The sequence below is a fragment of the Ctenocephalides felis genome, unplaced genomic scaffold, assembly GCF_003426905.1.
Source record: "Ctenocephalides felis isolate EL2017-DRISC unplaced genomic scaffold, ASM342690v1 CF-g0.4_SCAFFOLD_01161, whole genome shotgun sequence".
Classification (NCBI taxonomy): domain Eukaryota; kingdom Metazoa; phylum Arthropoda; class Insecta; order Siphonaptera; family Pulicidae; genus Ctenocephalides; species Ctenocephalides felis.
This window is the reverse complement of record NW_020537315.1, coordinates 1-20,047: the sequence shown is the minus strand read 5'-3', so window position 1 is coordinate 20,047 and position 20,047 is coordinate 1. Positions and strand designations below refer to the sequence as shown.

At 30.1% G+C, this 20,047-nt stretch overlaps 1 protein-coding gene across 1 annotated transcript; it reads right to left on the bottom strand.

Moving 5' to 3' along the window:
* Positions 1-3,132: 3,132 nt before the first annotated feature.
* Positions 3,133-19,844, bottom strand: LOC113365624 (dual specificity phosphatase DUPD1-like). The gene is made up of 2 exons (XM_026607135.1): positions 19,581-19,844; positions 3,133-3,278 (listed from the first exon to the last, which is right to left on the bottom strand). Exons 1-2 carry the CDS (start codon positions 19,652-19,654, stop codon positions 3,146-3,148), a joined length of 207 nt encoding a protein of 68 aa, XP_026462920.1. The 5' UTR covers positions 19,655-19,844; the 3' UTR covers positions 3,133-3,145.
* Positions 19,845-20,047: the final 203 nt, after the last annotated feature.

Here is a 20,047-nt window from a genome sequence, read left to right as displayed (position 1 = left end):
TGGCACGAAGTTCTGTCAACATTTCAAAATGAATGAGGACATTTTTCCTTGCTTCCTGCACTTCATCATTTTCAATGCTACTAGCTGGATCTTCAAAGCTATTGCCACTTTGCGCGTGTTCACCTTTTCCTTTGCATCTTCTAATATTTGTTGAAATTTTTTATAATCTTCTAGAACTTCCTGAAATGCTCTATTTCCTCTGAATACCGATGGATGAGTTTTTTAAACATTATTTCTTCAGAATTTGAAATACCTTTTTCGATGTTTGTTTCATCTAGACCAAATTCTTTACTATTATCATTTTCTTCAAACATTAAATCTTCAAAATTCAAAATACCTTTTTCGATGTTTGTTTCATCTGGATCAAGTTCTTTACTAGTATCATTATCTTTAATATTATCTTGCATTTTAAAGGTGATAGGCAAAATTTTATAAAACGAAAATTTTTAATGAATTTATTTTGCCCAATTGTTTTCCAGCTATTTTTTTGTTTCTTAACAAAACTTGCATGTCAAAATGATTTGAATAATATCAAATCTAGTGGTCAGAGAATAGAAGGCTTTGGAAAACTTAAATCTTATCTGACAACCCCATGTTCTGGCACCATCTTATATTTTCATTTTAATTAATAAATATATCTCTACTAACAAACAGTGTACCTGCAAGGAAATTGTCTCTGATCACATTGAAAATATTTTTCATAACATTTGTATGATTAAAAAATACCAGAAAAATTAGAGCAGTATGTGTCATTGGACAATGTTCGAAAATAAATTTTAATGGTCATAATATCAAGTATTTTTTAACTATAATCTGTTATACTAAGACATTCATGACTTATATGAATTTTTCTTTGAATGGACGGCAACTCAGAATTTGTCCAATCCAGTTGTGACTAATTAACTCAAGATATTCCATGGTGTAATGGTTAAGATGCCTCGTGTGGACAGGATCGTGACTTAGAGCTCCAGACCGGTATCGTGCAGTACCGATGTCTATTTTCACTTAAAAGTATATATCAAAAAGATGTTTCCAATTGAAAATAACCCATTTTGGGCACTGCGGTGTAAAAAGGCAATGGGAAATCTTTCAAACTATTCTTCACTGAATAGAGTTGGAGTTGCTTATAAGAATACATTTTATATTGTTTAGAGTAGTAATAATTTATATTAGACTGTTAGTGGCTAAATGTAATTTAGAAGCCAATAAATACAAATAAAAAAAGAGAGTTGAAGTTTAACTCAGCTCACGGACTTGATACTGATACAACTAATGATTTAATAATAGCTTTGCTTTTTGTGTGTTTATTATTATATTTTGCGAACAAAAACATATTATTCAATTAAGTTCTGCATATACTGGACGATAATTTAAAGTCACCTTGAAAAGCAAAATGGCATGTCGTAATCTCCACAACGATTATTCCGCAGAAAAAATTGAACAAATTCAGCAGTTGTTTTTCATTAACTTACCGTAGGGCAAGTTATAGTAATCGCAAAAAATCGAAAATATTTTTTTTATATATCTTTACGTTTCAAAAGTTTCTGAATATTTTGGCATGCCTTAGAAAAAAATGAATGTATGTGTGTGTGTGTGCGGATACAAATTTTCGTCGACGATTTCAGGAACAGCGATCAACCGATTTGAATAATTCAAAAATATTCGAATCGTATTTATAAGGAGATGTGCTTTATTAGTTTGGCGGAAGCAGGTCTAGTCGCTCCGAAGATACGGGGCAAAAAGTGCCAAAAACGGTAACTCAGTTATTAAGAGAACGGGACGTCCGATTTTAATAATTCAAAAAACATTTTACATGTATTGACAAGGTGAAGAATTGATTTTTGGGAAGGCAGGTCCAGCGGTTATAGACTTTCAATAAAAATAAATTAAAAAAAAGTCATTTGGCGGTCCAAAATGTTTATTGAACATATGTACATCATACTATCAGATATTTTATAGAATTTTAATAATGTGTACACATTTTGTGTATGATTTTTTGCGTTCCGTACCAAGATTTTTAATTACGGTGCGGAAAGTTTTAGCAATTTGCCTTAAGGCACGATGCCATGCACCCACTAGTTTTTTTTTTATATAAAACGTATAACATGCATAAAACTCAAAATTTTCACCATCTTACAACAAACATCTATTTCGTTTGAATTGTTATAGTAATTACATCATATTTCTTCTCGATTTCTGTTAGTGAACGGTTTTGACTGAATTTCGATTGTTTTTTTAATCTTATGAAAAAACTCATTTTTAACTTCCCATAGGTTTTTTTTTTGTATAGCGAAGGAAATGCCTTTATGCATCCCAGACTGGTCTTCTGTCTGGGTATGTCGGACTCGATACCACCCTTCCCGTAGGGTAAGTTATAGTAATCGCAAAAGAATCGAAAATAATTTTTTTTCTGCATATCTTTACGTTTCAAAGGTTTCTGAACATTTTGGCATACCTCAGAAAAAATGGATGTGTGTATATGTGTATATGTTTGGTATAGTATGTATATATGTTTGGATACAATTTTTCGTCCGCGATTTAGGGCGCACAAATCAACGTATTTAAATGGTTCAAAAAACATTCGATCCATATTGATAAGAAAACGTGCTGATTAGTTTTTGGTGAAGACAGGTTTAGCCGTTTCGGAGATACGGGGCAAAAAGTGACAAAAACGGTAATTCAGTTTTTGAGAGTACGAAGTACTCGATTTGAATGATTCAAAAAAAATTTTACTTGTAATGACGAAACTTTTGGTAACGCAGGTATAGCGGTTTCGGAGATACAAAGGAAAAAGTAAAAAAAAAAGATATTTGGTGGTCAAAAATGATTCAAAATAGTTCCTGCTGGAATCAGCGCGCTTGGAATTCATTGAAAGTGTTTAAGATCATTGTTCTTCTGAAAACTTATTTGTTTCATGTCAAATGTAATTTACCGAATACGCATAAATCGCAGTTGCAACCGAATACTATGTCACATAAATGCCTCTACCCTCGATCACTGATCCGAATGTAATAATTTTCTATTTGAAGTAGGAAAGGGATTATATTATATTTTTCCAACAAACTATCCTACTCATAGATGGTTGCCAACATAAGTAGCTGTATGGCTAAAATCTCATTTAATTTGGACCGCTTCCAGAATTGTCTCACCTTATTGTGGGCATGTCCCTATAATAAAGATGACCCGTGTCGACTTGGCCAAATCTCGCTCCTTCGGCTGTGTTCAGCACGTGGGTGATACCAAGCAATTTCAAATAGTCCTTGCATCGGGCGCTTTCACTGCAAAATATTAAAATAAACGTATTAAATTCATATATAGACCGATAGTACAACTGTAGATTTAATTATTACAGTTTTGCTCTTGATTTGAGATACATTGGGTAAGCATTTAGAGATAAAATATCATGCGAAATGAATTTTTGCAAAAATCGACAAAAACTTTTTGCTTTGCAAATAAAGTGTGACGTAAAGAATACTAAAATTGCATATGAAGTCTGAGATATATTTGAAGAAAATTTTCACTCATATGAGATAAAAAATTCACGTCACACAGCATTTTTCAATCATATCTTCATAATTTTAACTTACAATGGGAGAAAATGTTTCTATCTATATATATAAAAATGAATGCATGCCTGTGTGTGTGTAATTGTTATGCATTCATAGATTTTCGAAAATTTAGATTGAAGCCAAGTGGTAGGGGTTGGCCGCCCCGAAGACTTTTTTAATTTTTTTCGACCAATTTTTTAATTTTTTTTATAATGCGTATAAAATACACATATAACTCTAAATTTTCAACTGCGTACGGCACATTTCTATTTTGTAAGAATTATTATAGTAATTATATCTGTTTTTCATAAACCATACGTCCGATCGCCGTGAAAATTTGGAAAATTGTTAAGTTAACCCCAACAGGTTTTCGGATATTTGGTTTGAAACCAAGTGGTAGAGGCCGCCCGCCCCGAAGACTTTTTATTTTTTCGGTCAATTTTTTTTTATATTTTTATAATACGTATATAAAAACACATAAGCCTAAATTTTTAACCCTTTACCACAAACACCTATTTTGTGAGAATTGTTATAGTAATTCTTTCTTTTTTAATTAATTGGTAATTGGTATACTAGCAGACTGGCAGTCAGGCAAACAGGTAAAACGGTAAATAGTTAAACAGGTAGATAGATAGATACGTAGAAAGATAAACAGGAAGACAGGTAAATTGGATTTGTATAATATTAGACAGGACAAATGGTAGACAGATAAACAGACAGGTTGACAGGAAAATTGATAGACAGGTAAAACGGGTTGACAGGTAAATTGATAGGTAGATAAAATGGTGGATTGATAAACAGGTTGATAGGTAAAATGATAGACATGTAAATTGTTGAAGAGGTAAATTGATGGACAAGTAGAGAGGTAGACAGGTAGTCGTATAGACATGTAGACTGGAAGACAAGAAAACTGGTAGACTAGATGTAACAAAAATATGCATTTTTGTTCAAATTTTCGATTGAAAATAAAACACGACGAATCGTGAATGGGTACAACTAAAATATATACCTACAAACTCACGCACACACACACACACTTAGTATTCATACACTCATACACATAGTATTAGTATTCATCACACTAAGTACATGTAAGTGTATTCAGATGTGTGTATAATGTATATTTACGCATTTATATTCTTGAATTCACGAATATGATCATATTATAAATTATTAATTTATTTCTTAAGAAATCAATCTATGAAATTATTCTAATATAACAGCAATACAAATTATTATAAATTTTGAAAATTTAAATTTCAAAAAATTGTGATTTTGGTAACTTTTTAAGTATTTCGTATATTATACGTTTTTTAATACAATTTATTTTATTGAAACCTTTCATTGAAAAAGCATGTGTTATTATCGTCTCTAATAAAATATGCTCTCTATGTAGTTTTCGAATTTTAATCTGTTCATTATTATATTCATGTAATATTTGTAAGTAATTTGCCTCAAGACACAATGTAACACACCATTAGTTATAATTTTAAAATACGTCAAGAGTACCTAAATATGATCTCATTATATAACTTTAAAACAAAATTTGTTGCGATGAAACTCTTTCGCATAAGACATGACATTGTGAAGAATGTTAGCAAAAACTGACGTATTTAATATTTGTTTATCAACATCAGTAATAAAATGAGCAATAATAAGAAAGATAAAGCGATTATTTTTCTTATCATGTTCGTATCAGTTAAAAGAATACACTTTATTAGAATTATGCACAAAAGTTTTGTACTGAACTTTATTGATACCATTAATATGTCATTTTGCAAAAGCCGCATTATGCTTAAATAAATTATAGTGCTGTGTAGATAATTTAGAAAAGAAATATCGAAGCGCATAAGCGCCGCGTTGCAGTCAAACGGATAAACACTGGTACGGAATCTATTAAAATATAAACAAAATTTGTTATTTATTATTTATTATTGAAATCTCCATAAAATATCTAATAGAAAATTTGATGTGTTTATGTCTAACGATAATTTTTTACGCCAAATGGTATTTTTTAACTATCCGTAGGGCAAGCTATAGTAATCGCAAAAAAATCAAAAATGAAAATTTTTATATATCTTTACGTTTTCAAAAAAAAGTAAGTTTTTGTCAAAAACTTAGTCTCTCAAAAATCTAATATTTTCAGAGTAAATTTTTTTCAAAGATGTTAATCTTTTTAAAAAAAATAATTTTTGGTCCGGGAAGTTTCAGCAATTTGCCATAAGGCACGATGCCATGCGCCCCACTAGTTCACTTTTTTTATTGGATATCAGAAATTGCTGGACCTGCCTACCTAAAAATTAATTAGATTTTCGTTTTGTGAATACAAATAAAATGATTTTTGAATCATTCAAACCAAACGCTTCGTTTTCTCAAAAACTGAATTACTATTTATGGCAATATTAGACCTGCCTTCGCCAAAAACTAATCAGCAGCTTTCCTCATCAATGCGAAGCAAGTATTGTTTCAATTATTCAAATCGGTTGATTCGTGTTCCCGAAATTGTCGACCAAAATTTGTATCCGCACACACACACACACTTCCATGCATCAATTTTTTTGTAAAATATGAAAAAAATTTCAGAAACATTTGAAATATAATGATATATATAAGTTTTCATTTTCTATTTTCTTGCAATTACTATAACTTACCCCGCGGAAAGTTGAAAATGAAAATCTATGGTTCCGTACCAAGATTTTTAACTTTATAATTTATGTATACGGTTCAAACAAATGTCCTCAACATTCTCGACAGTATGAAATGACCGATTTGTATGATTGAAAAATCATTTGGTTCGTATTCGATCGCGAGGCGTTTTTGCAGAAGACAATCTTGCCGTTTCGAAGGTATGGAGCGCAAAGGGTGTAAAAACGGTTTTTGAGAGAACGGATCATCCGATTAAATTAATTCAAAAAAAACATTTTGCTTGAGTAGTTTTTAAAAAAATTCAAAAAAAAATCTAAATTTAAAAAAAATCAAAGTTCCAAAAAATTCAAATTTTCGAAATTTTTCATCATTTTAAACAAAATGAAATTTTGAAAAATTTCAAAATATATTAAAATTAATAAAAAATCGATTTCTTACAAAAATTTGAGAATATTCAAAAAATCTCAAATCTCTAAAAAGAATTTTAAATTATCAAAGGAAAAACAAATTAATAAAATGAACGCTTACTTAGACGTAGAATATACTCGTCGCCCAATTTAAAAAGCTTATTTTAAGTGTTTTTTAAATTTTCAGTATGCATTTATAATAAATAATCTATTTGAAATTATTCAAAACAATTGTTGATTATTTTTATTTCTCGTTTGTTTAATTACAGTACGAGAAGTTCCAGCAATTTGCCTTAAGGCCATGCACCCCACTAGTTATATAATTGAAAAAGCTCATAAGAGCTTTACAATTTCATTACAAAACTTTTGAACAAAATCAGTGCGCAGTGTTGAAAATTCAATTTGCGATGAAATTCATTCGAAAATAACATTAATAACTAGGATTCCTCATAGAATATTTTTAGCGGAAACTGTGCTGATAAATCATTCTCGTGTGGTAATTTCATAAAATGGGATATTTTAAATTACTAAACTTTTCGAATTACGCTAACGACGAATACATGTTGAACATTATGTTGATGATAAAATAATATTCTCTTAATGCTAAAAAGAAATAATTTCAGTCCGAGTTAATTAAATGATAAAACATCGGTGTTATTAAATTATTTTAACGTCGAATCGAGTAACTTGCATACTGCCAGTTAGTCGTAACTTTGCATGTAAATTTTAAGTGGATTGAACATGCAAAGGTTTAGTTATAAAAATCTACAACATATAAATGAGTTGGTAAGAAATAGAACTCGTACACATATATTTCAAGCAATTACCATAAGTGAACAAACCTCGCAATACACACATTCATAAAAATATACATATAAAATATGTATATACATATAAAATATGTATACAGTAAAATTCATAACTAGTGGGGCGCATGGCATCGTGCCTTAAGGCAAATGGAACTTCCAGTACCAAAAATTACTTAAAAACGATTAACATTTTTGAAAAAATTTTACTTCAAAAAAATTAGATTTTTGAGAAACTATAAATTCGACAAAAAATTACTTCTTTATTTTGACATATTTTGGAAATTTTGAACTTTTTTTCAAAGCAATCGTACTGCTTTGACTGCATAGAGACGAAATGGATAAACATTGGTATGGAAACCATAGGAATGTAAACAAAATTTATACTTATTGTTAAAATCTCTACAAAATATCTCTTAATTTGATGTGCATATGTTTAATGATCATTTGTGGCCGCCAAATGGCATTTTTTTTTACTTTTTTCATTAGGTCTTCGAAACCGCGAAACCTGCCTTCATGAAAATTTGACCAATTCTTCATCTTGTTAATACAAGTAAAATGTTTTTTGAGTTATTCAAATCAGACGCTCCGTTCTCTTAAAAACTGAGTTACCGTTTTCGGCACTTTTTGCCCCGTATCTTTGGAACGGCTAGACCTGTCTTTTCCAAAAATTGGTCAGCACGTCTCCTTATCAATACGAATCGAATGTTTTTTGAATTATTCAATTCGGTTGATCGGTGTTCCCGAAATCGTCGACGAAAATTTGTATCCGCACACACATACACACACACGCATTTTTCGTTCACATTTTCGGGCGCACGGTTTTTGGTAAAGGCACTTCACGGGCGAATGATTAGTTTTTGGTAAAGGCACTTCCAGCCGTTACGGAGATACGGAGCAAAAAGTGGAGAAAATAGAAATCGAGTTTTTGAGAGAACGGAGTATCCAATTTGAATGAAATAAAAAACATTCAATATGTAATGTTCGGGAGAAGCGGTGATTAGTTTTTAGCAACAGCAGGTCCAGCCATTTAGAAGATACAGAGCTAAACGTGCAAAAAACAGCAGTTTTTGAGAGAACTAGGCGTCCGATTTGAATTATTCAAAAAACTTCCTGCTTGTGTCAACAAAATAATTGTTGTTAGAAAAAAAAATTGTTTCTATTTTTGTTTGTTAAATTTTTATTGTATATCGAAAATAAGTCAAATTTTAATTTTAATTATGTTCTAATATACTTTAAACAAATTTCTTATAAATATTAGACAATGTTACAATATTTATATAAATCTATTTGAAAACATTTAATATTCCAGCAATTTGCCTTAAGGCACGATGCCATACACCGCTAGTTTTTCATTGCGACGACCTAATCGAGCTCGGAATGAATAAGTCGAATAATAAATAATAAATCAATTCGATGACGTTTCATATTTTAAAGAATTATGCAGAATAACGTATGCAAGAAATATACATATTTTGAAACAAAATTGTAAACTTATGATTATTTATTTAAAGTATATGAGTGAGTTTTTTTTAATTTTTTAAAATAAAAAAACTTCGTATATTTTTTCAAATTTTAATAAGACCAATAATAATTTTCGATATTTTTAAAAACATAAGAATGTTTATAGTTGTAAATTTTTTTTTTTTAATATTTAAACTACTAGACCAGCCTTTCCAGAGAAATAATCGTTTCTACACACCTCCATCACAAGAAAAATGACTCGAGTCTTTTTAATTGGAATTGGAAAAATGGTAATGCAGTTTTTGAGAGAACGGATTTTTCACAAAAACTGCATTACCATTTTTTGAACCATACCATCCCAATTGCCTCTTTTGCACATTTTGCTCCGTATCTTCAAAACGGCTGGACCCGCCTTTGTCAAAAAATAATCAGCACGTCTCTCAGTCAATAGAAATCAAATGTTTTTTAAATCATTCAAATCCTTCTGGAACTCGTGGACAATCAACTATCAATGCTATAAATTTGGCAGTTAATGCCAAAGAAGCAATTGCTGGAAAAAGATGGGCGGTGTAAAAAAAGTACGGTTTATTAGCCAACTGGGATTGCATTATAAATACACTCCGTGATAAGAATATGCCTGTATGCTTCTATAATGCAGGAGCTAGCAACTTTACAGACAGAATACTGATATACGATGGTTACAAAATAATATAATATCACCGGAGGTGTGCCGCAGCTTATCATGTATGACAGCCTTTTGAGACTGTTTTGAAATGATATAGACTCAGTGATTGTTACCAAACAATTTGATAAGATAGTAAGACTATTTCAGATAACATTGAAAAAAATTAATCGCAGAATAAAAACTATGAACCTCCACAACTTGAAGTTGTGAAGCTCCACAACAAAATAGTGAAGCTGTTATTATCACAAAAGAAAAATAATAAAGACCATCAAGCTGAAGATAGAAAATCTAGAGATCACGACAATACCTTACATTTGGTACCTTGGGATAATGTTTGATTCTCGATTAAATTTCAATCATCAGATGAAACACTTTAGTGATAACACAACAATGGTTACTTAGGTGCTTATATATGGTATCTCCATATTGGCTGATGCTCTTAAAACTCAAAATAGGTAGGACCTATATATCATATATGGTAGGCAGATAGACACATCGTCTCATTCCAAATATCAAAGTCTGGCTAAATCGCAAGCATAAAGAAGTTAATTATTGCATTACACAAATGCTGTTTTCTAGCCAACCTACTACACTGCTTAAAGCACGATAGCTCGTCGAAATATCTATATTGTCTAGAGTCTAGGCGAAATCGAAGAACATGTTTTTAATGTACCCGCGATTCACTGCACTACGGAACGGTGTACAAGAGATATTAATCCGAACAATTGCTCCAGATACTATTGTAGAAGTGATGCTAACAACTTAAGCTGCGTGGAACGTCATACACACATTTGCTACCAAAGTGCCAATAGACCTGCGATCTTCGGAAAGAAGAAGAGCAAATGGAAAGATCAGCTTGGGATGCATAAATGCTTTTAAAAAACACATCTATATGCATTTTTTCTAAAGTATGTTTCCAAATGTTCTGAATCTTTTGAAATGTAAAGATATGTAATTTTTTTTTTCGATTTTTTGCGATTACTATAAATCACCCAACAAAAAGCTAATAAATGAATTCAGCACTTGGTTTGTCCAATACAAAAAGAACTGCTAAACTAAGTATTTGACTTTTATCTATTAGTATTGCTAAACTAAATATTTGATTTTTATAATACGTTTTGAAATACCCATTTCGTTAATTCAAGAGCAAAAGTTAAAAAAATTAGAAATTAAATAATAGGCATTTTCCCCAGTGTATTAGGCAATTTCAATAGTTTTGAATTTTTATAATAAGAAAAATGAAATGATTAAAATGAGAATATTGACAAATTCAAATATTTCAATTAGCTACAAAATTAAATATTAATTAAAATTAAAATAATTGTATTGATTCGTCATTAACATACCTCGGCAGTTTGACATTCACTTTAAGAAAGTCTTTACAATTTCTTTAGTCACTTATAAAATTAAAATATCTTAAAAATTATTGTTTATTAATTTTTAACAAGTATCCTATTCTTAGATACTGTGAAATCATCGTACGTACCATGATGATACTACACCGACATATCTATTGATCCTCAATTCAACCCATTGCTTGTTGTATTAAATTGTCGAAATTGTGTCGTTCAAATCGGTTGATTCGTACGCCCGAGAGCAAACACATTAATTCTTTCTGAGGTATACCAAAATGTTCAGAAACCTTCAAAACGTAAAGATGTGCAAAAAAAAATATTTTCGATGTTCGGCCCATTACTATAACTTACCCTACCGAAAGTTAACTAGTGGTGCATGGCATCGTGCCTTAAATTTAAATAAATTTTTAAATGCTTTAAAATTTTCTGGAAACTAAAAAAATATATTTTTAGGAATTTTGATGTCAAGTTAACTTCTTTAAAAAATTAGTTTTTTTAGACATTTTTTTTTTCAAAGCAATCGCGCTGGGTAGTTAGTTATAGAGACATCGCGCTCGTTTTAGAGACAAAATATATATATATATATATATATATTAGTGATGGGCGTTGAAACAACGAACGGTTATTTTCAACCGTTTCTTCTTCGTTAACTAACTAACCGTTTCGTCGCAACGAAATAACTAGTTGAAAATCAACTAGTTTCGAAACAGTTGAAAACATGGCGGCCAGTTAGTTATTCAACGATAGAGGAGTTCGTTCGTTCTCGAAAACGAACGTTAGCAGGTACCTGGCGTTGGAAAGGATCAACTAATACTATAAAAATCGCTTAGTGTTAGGCTACTGCTTTTATAATATTGCAGATGTTCGTGCACATATTATAGAAACTTGCTACACGCGCCAAATCGTTTAATTTTAGAAAATCAGTTACATTTATTATAGTTTTCAATGATTAATATTTTTCATAAAAATCTCATAGCATTTGTCTTGTAATAATGTTTTTAACTAAACCTGAAAATTGATTTTTTATTTTTCATAACATTTTTATAAACTATAGATTTTTATATTGCTATTTTTATATAACATGTAAATTCGATGTTTTAGTATATGGCTTTGCTGTAATGAAAATATTTAAGTTTTTTAAATTAAACCTTTATTTATTATATATATATATATATATATATATATATGTGTGTGTGTGCGTGTGTGTGTGTAATAAATGTGACAATTCACATTTATTTCTTTTTATTCATCAAATCCAACGTCAACTTGACTTTTATAAGAACAAACTTCATATTACTAACTTTCAATGAAACAGTTATTTCAACTATCAGTTTCTTAACGTTGCCAGCGTTGAATCGTTAAAAATAACTATAGTTGAAAAATAACTAGTTATTTAACTAGTTGACGAAACCCCGATAACCGTTTCGTTTCGTTGACGGCAAAACCGTCAACGACCCACCTCTAATATATATATATATATATATATATATATGATTTGGAGAAATGAAAAATTCAAAATAATATACATATATATATATATATATATTAGGGTGGTCCTTAAAATGGTCATTTTCGAATTTCCTTGCTCCCACGGGCTTAAATGGTTCCAAATAAATAAAATACAATTCTCTGAAAGTTTTAGCTCTTAATTTTAACGTTTAGATAGAGCGCAATTCAAAGTTTTGTATGAAAATAGCATGTATATATATATATATATATATATATATATATATATATATATATGCATGTACGTATATATTAGTGTGATCCTTAATATAGAAGTTGCGACGCGCAAGAACATCTCTAACAGCTCTTAATATTAACTTTAAAAAAGCCCGCACTTTAACACTTGAAGTTAATATTGAGATCTAAAACTTTCAGAGATTTTTCTTGAGCTTTTGCAAGCATTTGAGCTTTCGAATTTTGAATTTAGAATCATCTGAGCCCCATTTGGGAGCAAAAAAATTCAAAAATATCCATTTTAAAGACCACCCTAAGATATATATATATATATATATATATATATATATATATATATAGGGTAAAGCTGGGCACAAAAGTCCAATTTAACTTTCAGTAACTACACGTCACATGCATCAAACAGAGAGCTATATTTTTACCCGCTCCTATATAATAAGATAAGATATTTTTGTACTTATCAGTATTTACATGCTTATTAAAAATTTGGCATTTTATATTTCTGTTTACCTGTTATACTTACATTCAGTAATTATTTTCAGGTTTGTTACTGTATTTCATAATATACTTGATTTTTAAATAAAATGTTTGTTTTTTTTATTTTTTTTGTTTTTTGGCTTTATATTACGATTTCTACAATATTAATATATTAAATAAAAACAAAAAAAAACTGCTTTTTTACCTCACTTCATAAAAAACCCTCTAGCGTTTATTGGTTACGGTATTCGTACAATAAGTCCAATTGAGACTCGAAACGTTTAGTGCATTAATAACAGTTGCCTCTAAATTACTAAATTTCGTTATATGTATATATATATATATATATATATATATATATGTGTGTGTGTATATATATATATGTATGCGTGTATGTATATATATAAGTTATCCCTGGTAGAAAGCTTCGTGTTCGATGCGAGGCAAAGTCGAAGCTTTCAGCGGTAACAAATTGATGTATGTATATTGTTGCACGTGGGTAGTCGTACGTAGCTCCGAAGTCTAACAAACTAGGGCACAAGCTCATTTCAACTACTAAATATCACAGTGTTAACATATTTACAGGTTATAAAGCAGTTTTGAATATTATGATCTGATTTGAATAATTTAATACCGAACAAACTTGTACTCGTACAAAATGAGTCAAGCTTTGGTGAAAATTTGAAAGAACGAAAGCTAGAATATATTTTCATTGAGACGAATATGAATAAATCATAAACAAGTTAAAAGGAATTTTTTGGCTAAAACTTGGACGAATAATTTCACTTTTTTTTAATTACTAAGAAATGTTTGAATTAGGCTCAGTCGTTTTTGAAAAAACGTCGATGAAAGCTCTAGTTTTGACAAACGCTAAAAATACGTCACTAATTCTTGCAAACTTTGAAAAAAAATTAAAATTGAACGATTTGTCGTAAGACCGTTATATTTTAGTATGATCTGGAAGACCATAATATATGGTCAAAATGACAAAGAAGCCTTATTTAAAAAAGGTTGTTAACGTTTCCCCGATTGTAGAAATAAATAAAGCTTTAATAATTATCCTGTCAGACGTCGAGCGTCATTGTCATAGTTTTGATCAGTTAAAACGTGTTTCGCGCCTTGAAAAGTTTATTTTGAGGGCGTTTTTCTTATATTTTTGGAATTGTTATTGGTATTATTTCAATAAAAATCAATTAACTTATGTCAGTACTAGTGATTTCCATCAATTTCATTGCAGTAATCAGGTTTTGGTCAAATTTTGATTATTTATACACTTTTGTTTCATTTCGGCCGAATAACATAAGTTCTATTTCGCAAGCATTACAGGGCTAGGAAAAATGTGATTAGCTTTTAACATTAACCTGTCATTTTTACAATAACCTGTCAAATGTGATTAGCTTTTAACTTCTACTTCAAGTATGATGGATAAAAACAGACCAAAAAATTCACCTGTAAAAAGAAGTGACTCTAATTTGTTACAAAACCCTCTTTTTCCGAGTCCGGCAAAGGTAGGTTACTGTGCCAATGTCCCAAAAAGGAGGAAGACGAAACAGTTTATTTGTAAACTGCTTCATTAAAAATTAGCATCTCAGTAGGTTCTTACCCATGTGTCATATTGTCTTGCCCTATGTGTACAAAATGATTTTTTAATTTGCAGCTTTCTCTAATAAGTATGTTTTTATTGTTCGTAATTAAATAAAATACTATCTTAGTAAGATAGTATTTTATTTAATTACGAATAATAATTTTTTTAATAAGATAATCTTACTGGTAGTCAGTAAACCAAAAATCGGAAAAAACGATTAAGATTGGTTAAAATATCATTAAATAAATAATTATAATTTAAAAACAAAAACCATATCATTTTGTCCGTGCTTCTTTTACTATTTTCGAATGGTCACTGGCAAGTAGTGTTTGTAATATTGTTTTAAAAATCATCACCATCAGTATTTATTAATTCAATTCAATTTCACAATAAAACAAATGTTTTGGAATAAAATGCTATAAAACCAAATCCTCTTCGATAAATATTACAACCTCAAATATAATCTTATTAAAATAATCCTATCAAACTTTTGGTATTAGCTTTGTAAGTAATAAATAATTTCAGTACAATTCTCTTATCGATTCATCTTTTCATACCATGACAAAATATATTAAAATATCTTTCATAATATAAATGGATTTTATTACTCATTCAAGAACTTTTGATGCTGATAAAAATAATTCACCACAATTCCCTTTTCACAAAAGTTGCCGCAAACGGCATCAGTTTGAATCGGGGTCGACAGGTCGATAGAGATAGAAATCTCACATTAAGGTATGGTCTATTCCCGAAAGTATTATGAAAAACATTAACGAATATAAAAAGGCATTGTACAAGAAAATATGCATGTAATGTATATATAAAAGCTTAGAGAATTGGAACACCCAGCTGGAATGCGGTCAAATCGGAAATTTCAAAGCGATTTTCCAAAGTGGAGCGGAAAAGTTCTTCTAGAAATTATGACTATGATGCAAAAACTGAGTTAATATATTTTTACTGATTTAATTTTTTGGTGTTAGATTTATACAAACAATATAAAGTAGAGTGGGGCTTAAAAGTCTGCGGATCAAAAAGTCTATCATTATTATCTCAAAAACAAGTAGAGTAAGGTATTTTTAACGATGCTGTTTTAAAGTAGTTGGCAAAAGATACGTAACTAGCTATCGTCTCAAATCGATAAATGACCACATTGTCAAGTTTTTAACGAAAGTACTTTCTCCCATTGTTCGTTGTTCTAGTTTTGTGTACTATAGTTTAGTTTACAATATCTAAATATAATTTTTATGTATACTTCATTAAATTTAATTGTTTTTTTTTCATATAAGAGCTTATATATTAAAAAGAAGCAATTCAACCTTTACACTGTCAAGGTGTAAACAATAAGAAAAAAGTATAACAAGTTTAAGAGGCAATTTTACAAGAGATAAATTAAATTAATTGTTATTCGAACTCTGATGATGAATTCTTCTGACAAAGTCCAATATCAAGGTTGTATGCAGTATGATCATTATAAAAATGTAGTCACGAAATATTTATTTGGGGTCTATTATTATTAATTAAAGGTAATTAAAGGTAAATTATTATTTATTAAAGGTCTATTAACCCTATTTGTAACAATAATACTTAAAAAAAACAATATGCCTGACTGTAATAAATTAAGCAAAATGTCTACCAAAGCAAGATTAATGGTAGTAAAAATTGATAAATTTATGTTTAAAAATATATATGTATTTATATCATCATTTTATTCATCCTAATGATTATACTGTATCACAATGATTAAATAAGGTAGCCATTATTACGTAAAAGCTCCCTTTTTTACACCTATAGTACAAAAAGGATCAAATGACAAATCTATGATAATTGTTGTATAGATAGTTGTTTGTTTATATATACATACATATATACGTATAATTTTGGGGTCGATTCTATCGTAAAATAGACCAATGTAGATATGATAAATAAGGCTTCTCATACAAAATGGTACTAAATACTGTCAAAACGCCATGTATTTGCTGTACGATCAAGCGTTTTACATATAAAATGTAACTTCACTCATATGCCATAGAGCCATATCACAAAAATGCAGTTATGATAAGATTGTAGGTTTGACATTTATGCGTTTTTTAAGTTAGGTTTTCTATCTAATACGCCTGCAAACACATCAACCGCATTGCATTTTGACAGTATTTAGTACCATTCTGTATGAGAAGAGCTACGTAACATAGCCCCTACGTAACATTGGTGTATTTTACGGTAGAATTGCCCCATTATCTACACATTGTTAAAGAATAATTAGCCAAACCATATCCAGTCCAGTAATCAATTATGCTACAAGAATGCGCAAAATCTAAATTTGATACCGACTTTACAGTTTTTGTTGAATTCCCCACAAAGATTCCAATATGATCCACGATATGTTTCCTAATCGTTTTCCCTTAACTTTTGCTTTATCCCTATGATTAGATAATGACGTGAGAAATCGCGGCTGTCCGTGTCTTCCGTGTCCGTATCTTCTTACCATGACCTGGGAAATCAATCCCGAAATAGATCAGAAATTCACAATAGAACAAAACTTGTCCCTATGTGATACGGCCAGACACTGATTGTTCCGAAGTTCAAGGTTGTTAAACAAAAGTACAAACTGACGCATCTAGAGAAATCAAGAGAACGTCAAATAGAACCGATCAAATTTGAAATAGAAATAAAATGTTCTATTGCAAAATGAAAACTTTGAGTTATTGTTAACAATCAGGAAAAAAGTTTGTTTTCATCAAAAAAATTGTTCCGCTAAGTTTAAGATTTTTCGACGTTTCAAGTAATTTTGAATGAATTGTTACAATTAGAACAAAATGTTGTGACCAGTCCTTTTTCCCCTAGCCTATAGAGTAAAAAGAGACATATGATAAATCTTAAGAAAATAGCTATAAAACATGTTTTTATAATTAGGAATAAATCGTTCAGTAGTTTGATGCATGTTATTTGTTGTAATGTAGTTCATTTGGTTATGACAATTACTGAAATTCAAGTTGGGCCTTATTTGTGTGTCTCGCCCCCTACCTTACAACAAATACAAAAAATATAAATATCAATTAAAATGATGCACTATAAATGATATCATATAGGTAAACTTTAAAAGTCAATCTTGATTTTTGGGCAAAATTAAGCTAACAATAAGGCTTTTTAACTTACCGAAGAAGAAGTTTATGTTCGACTATATCGATTTTAAAAATTTAAAAACCTTTTGATGAAAATTGATAAGAACATTAATTAAAAATTAATTAATTAAAAAATCAAAAAATGTTTAAAAGATATCAGAGGAAAATCGTGCCGATTAGTTCCTGATATAGAGCTGTCGAGCCGTTTCGTCGTAATTATTGCTGAAACAAACACTCTGACGATTTTGATGAAACTTAGTATAGTGATAGAGTTGATAGTCTTAACGAAAATTCAATTAAACCCCGAAAAGTGATTTTATTATAAAAAATCATCTAAGTGTGGATAAACGGCCGTGTCAAAAATTCAACGTTCTATCGTCACAGTTTTGAATGCAGCTTTTCAAATATTATGGATTAAGGGGGTATTCTAGTGTAGAATTCAAAAAAAAAACGATTTTTTTTGTTTCATATTTTCAAAGTTTAACTATCTAAGAATATGGGTACGAGAAGATTTTTGAAAATTTGAATTATCTTCAAAGATATAGGCACTTTACTGACGCGGTCTCCAAAAACTGGTTTTGCAAGGTCTAATAGAACAAATGGCATTAGGAAGTCATTAGACCAATTTATGACAGTTTATCGTCAAATAAATTATTAATTCGATGTTTAGGCTCAGAAACTCAGAACAATAATGAGTCTCTAAACTCGTTGATTTGGATTTTCGCGCCGAAACATATTCATTCCCGATCTCGGGTAATTGAAATAGCAACATTTATTGTTGTTTGCATATACAATGAAGGATTCTTGAATATTCTTCTTTCCGATTTTAAAAATGAATACCATTATGGTAATGCAAATTGGGACAGAAGCTCATTCATTTGCTGTAAGACGAGACAACGCCCGGATTGAACGGTCTGAAATACGTACATCCAACGCTTCAAAGAAGGCTCAAAGAAGGCTAGAACTGCTAGATTGGAAGAGAGAAATGCAGAAAATAGTTTTTTTTGAAGTAGAAGAAGATCCGACGCATGAACCAGGAATGGCAAATTAAATAAAATAAGTATAATATATCATTTTATGACTTTGACAGCAAAAAACTTTACGCAAAACTTTAAATGCGTTTTTCTCAGAACAGACTTTTTCAGTACTGTTGACACGATTTTTAATCGACCGATTACTTGAAATGATCAGAGAGTCTTGTTTATAGACCTATCTATAGCCCAAACTAGCATAATTCCCAAATTCCAATCTTTACTATTTTTAAAAAATTCGAGAAACTCGAAAAAAAGTAAAAAAAGACAGTTTTTTTCAAACAGTCGCCAGTTTGCGAAAGAAAATTTTTTTTACTCTTAGCTAGTTTGGGCGTTTTTGACATCATTGTAGATTAATAATCTTTTTATTTTTTTTATTCGGGTAGCTAGAAGGGCTGAAATCATGACAAGTCTGAAGTGCCAATTTTTTGAGACCCCGCACTTCATCAGCTGCCAGTTTTTTCAATGTTCAACTTTCTTTTAAATTTTTGTTTTATATTTTAATAATATTAATAAACAAGTGGTAAAAAATGGATAGTAAAATCATTCATTTCTTCCTTTTTCGACACTTTAAAAATGACCTAAAATTCATTGCTCTGCACTAGAATACCCCCTTAAGTCGATTATTTTTACTTATCATTTGCATGCGTGCGAAATTAAGGCAAAATATACACCTAGTTATAATTAATTTAAATGCAAATAGAATATATATATATATATATATATATATATATATATATATATATAAAGGATTCTTACGCGTCGCCGATGTATAATCGAGGATAAACTTCATCGCAATCGACTCCGGTGATTCTGAGACCTTGTGACCTCATATGGGCACTTCCGGGTAAAGGTCGGCACGGTGATGAAGTCGTGCAGAGGATATGTATCAGCTGACGCAATTTGCTGCTCTCTTCGCCGTTGCTGCTTGAAACGGGCTGCAAACAATTTATTATACGTATATTAGAATTATGTCTCAGTATTTTAATTATTCAATATGTCCTTAACAATAGAGTATTTAAGGGGGAAAGTAGGAGAGACTGGATATGGTTGTACCAGAGTACGGTAGCGACAGTCGTCATAACATCTAAACTTTACTGATTTTGGGTCCAAGGGGAAGTGTGTATGTTTGAACATCATTGCTTTCAGTCGACAGTATTCCTTATCCTTTTCGAGTGAAAATTAAACATATAAAAAAATTACCTTTACTAAGACAAAATGCAAAA

Coding starts and splice junctions, on each gene's coding strand:
- LOC113365624 (XM_026607135.1), bottom strand. CDS start 19,654: ATGAGGTCACAAGGTCTCAGAATCACCGGAGTCGATTGCGATGAAGTT. Junction 3,279..19,580: donor CGATTATACATCGGCGACGC/GTAAGAATCCTT, acceptor AATATTTTGCAG/TGAAAGCGCCCGATGCAAGG.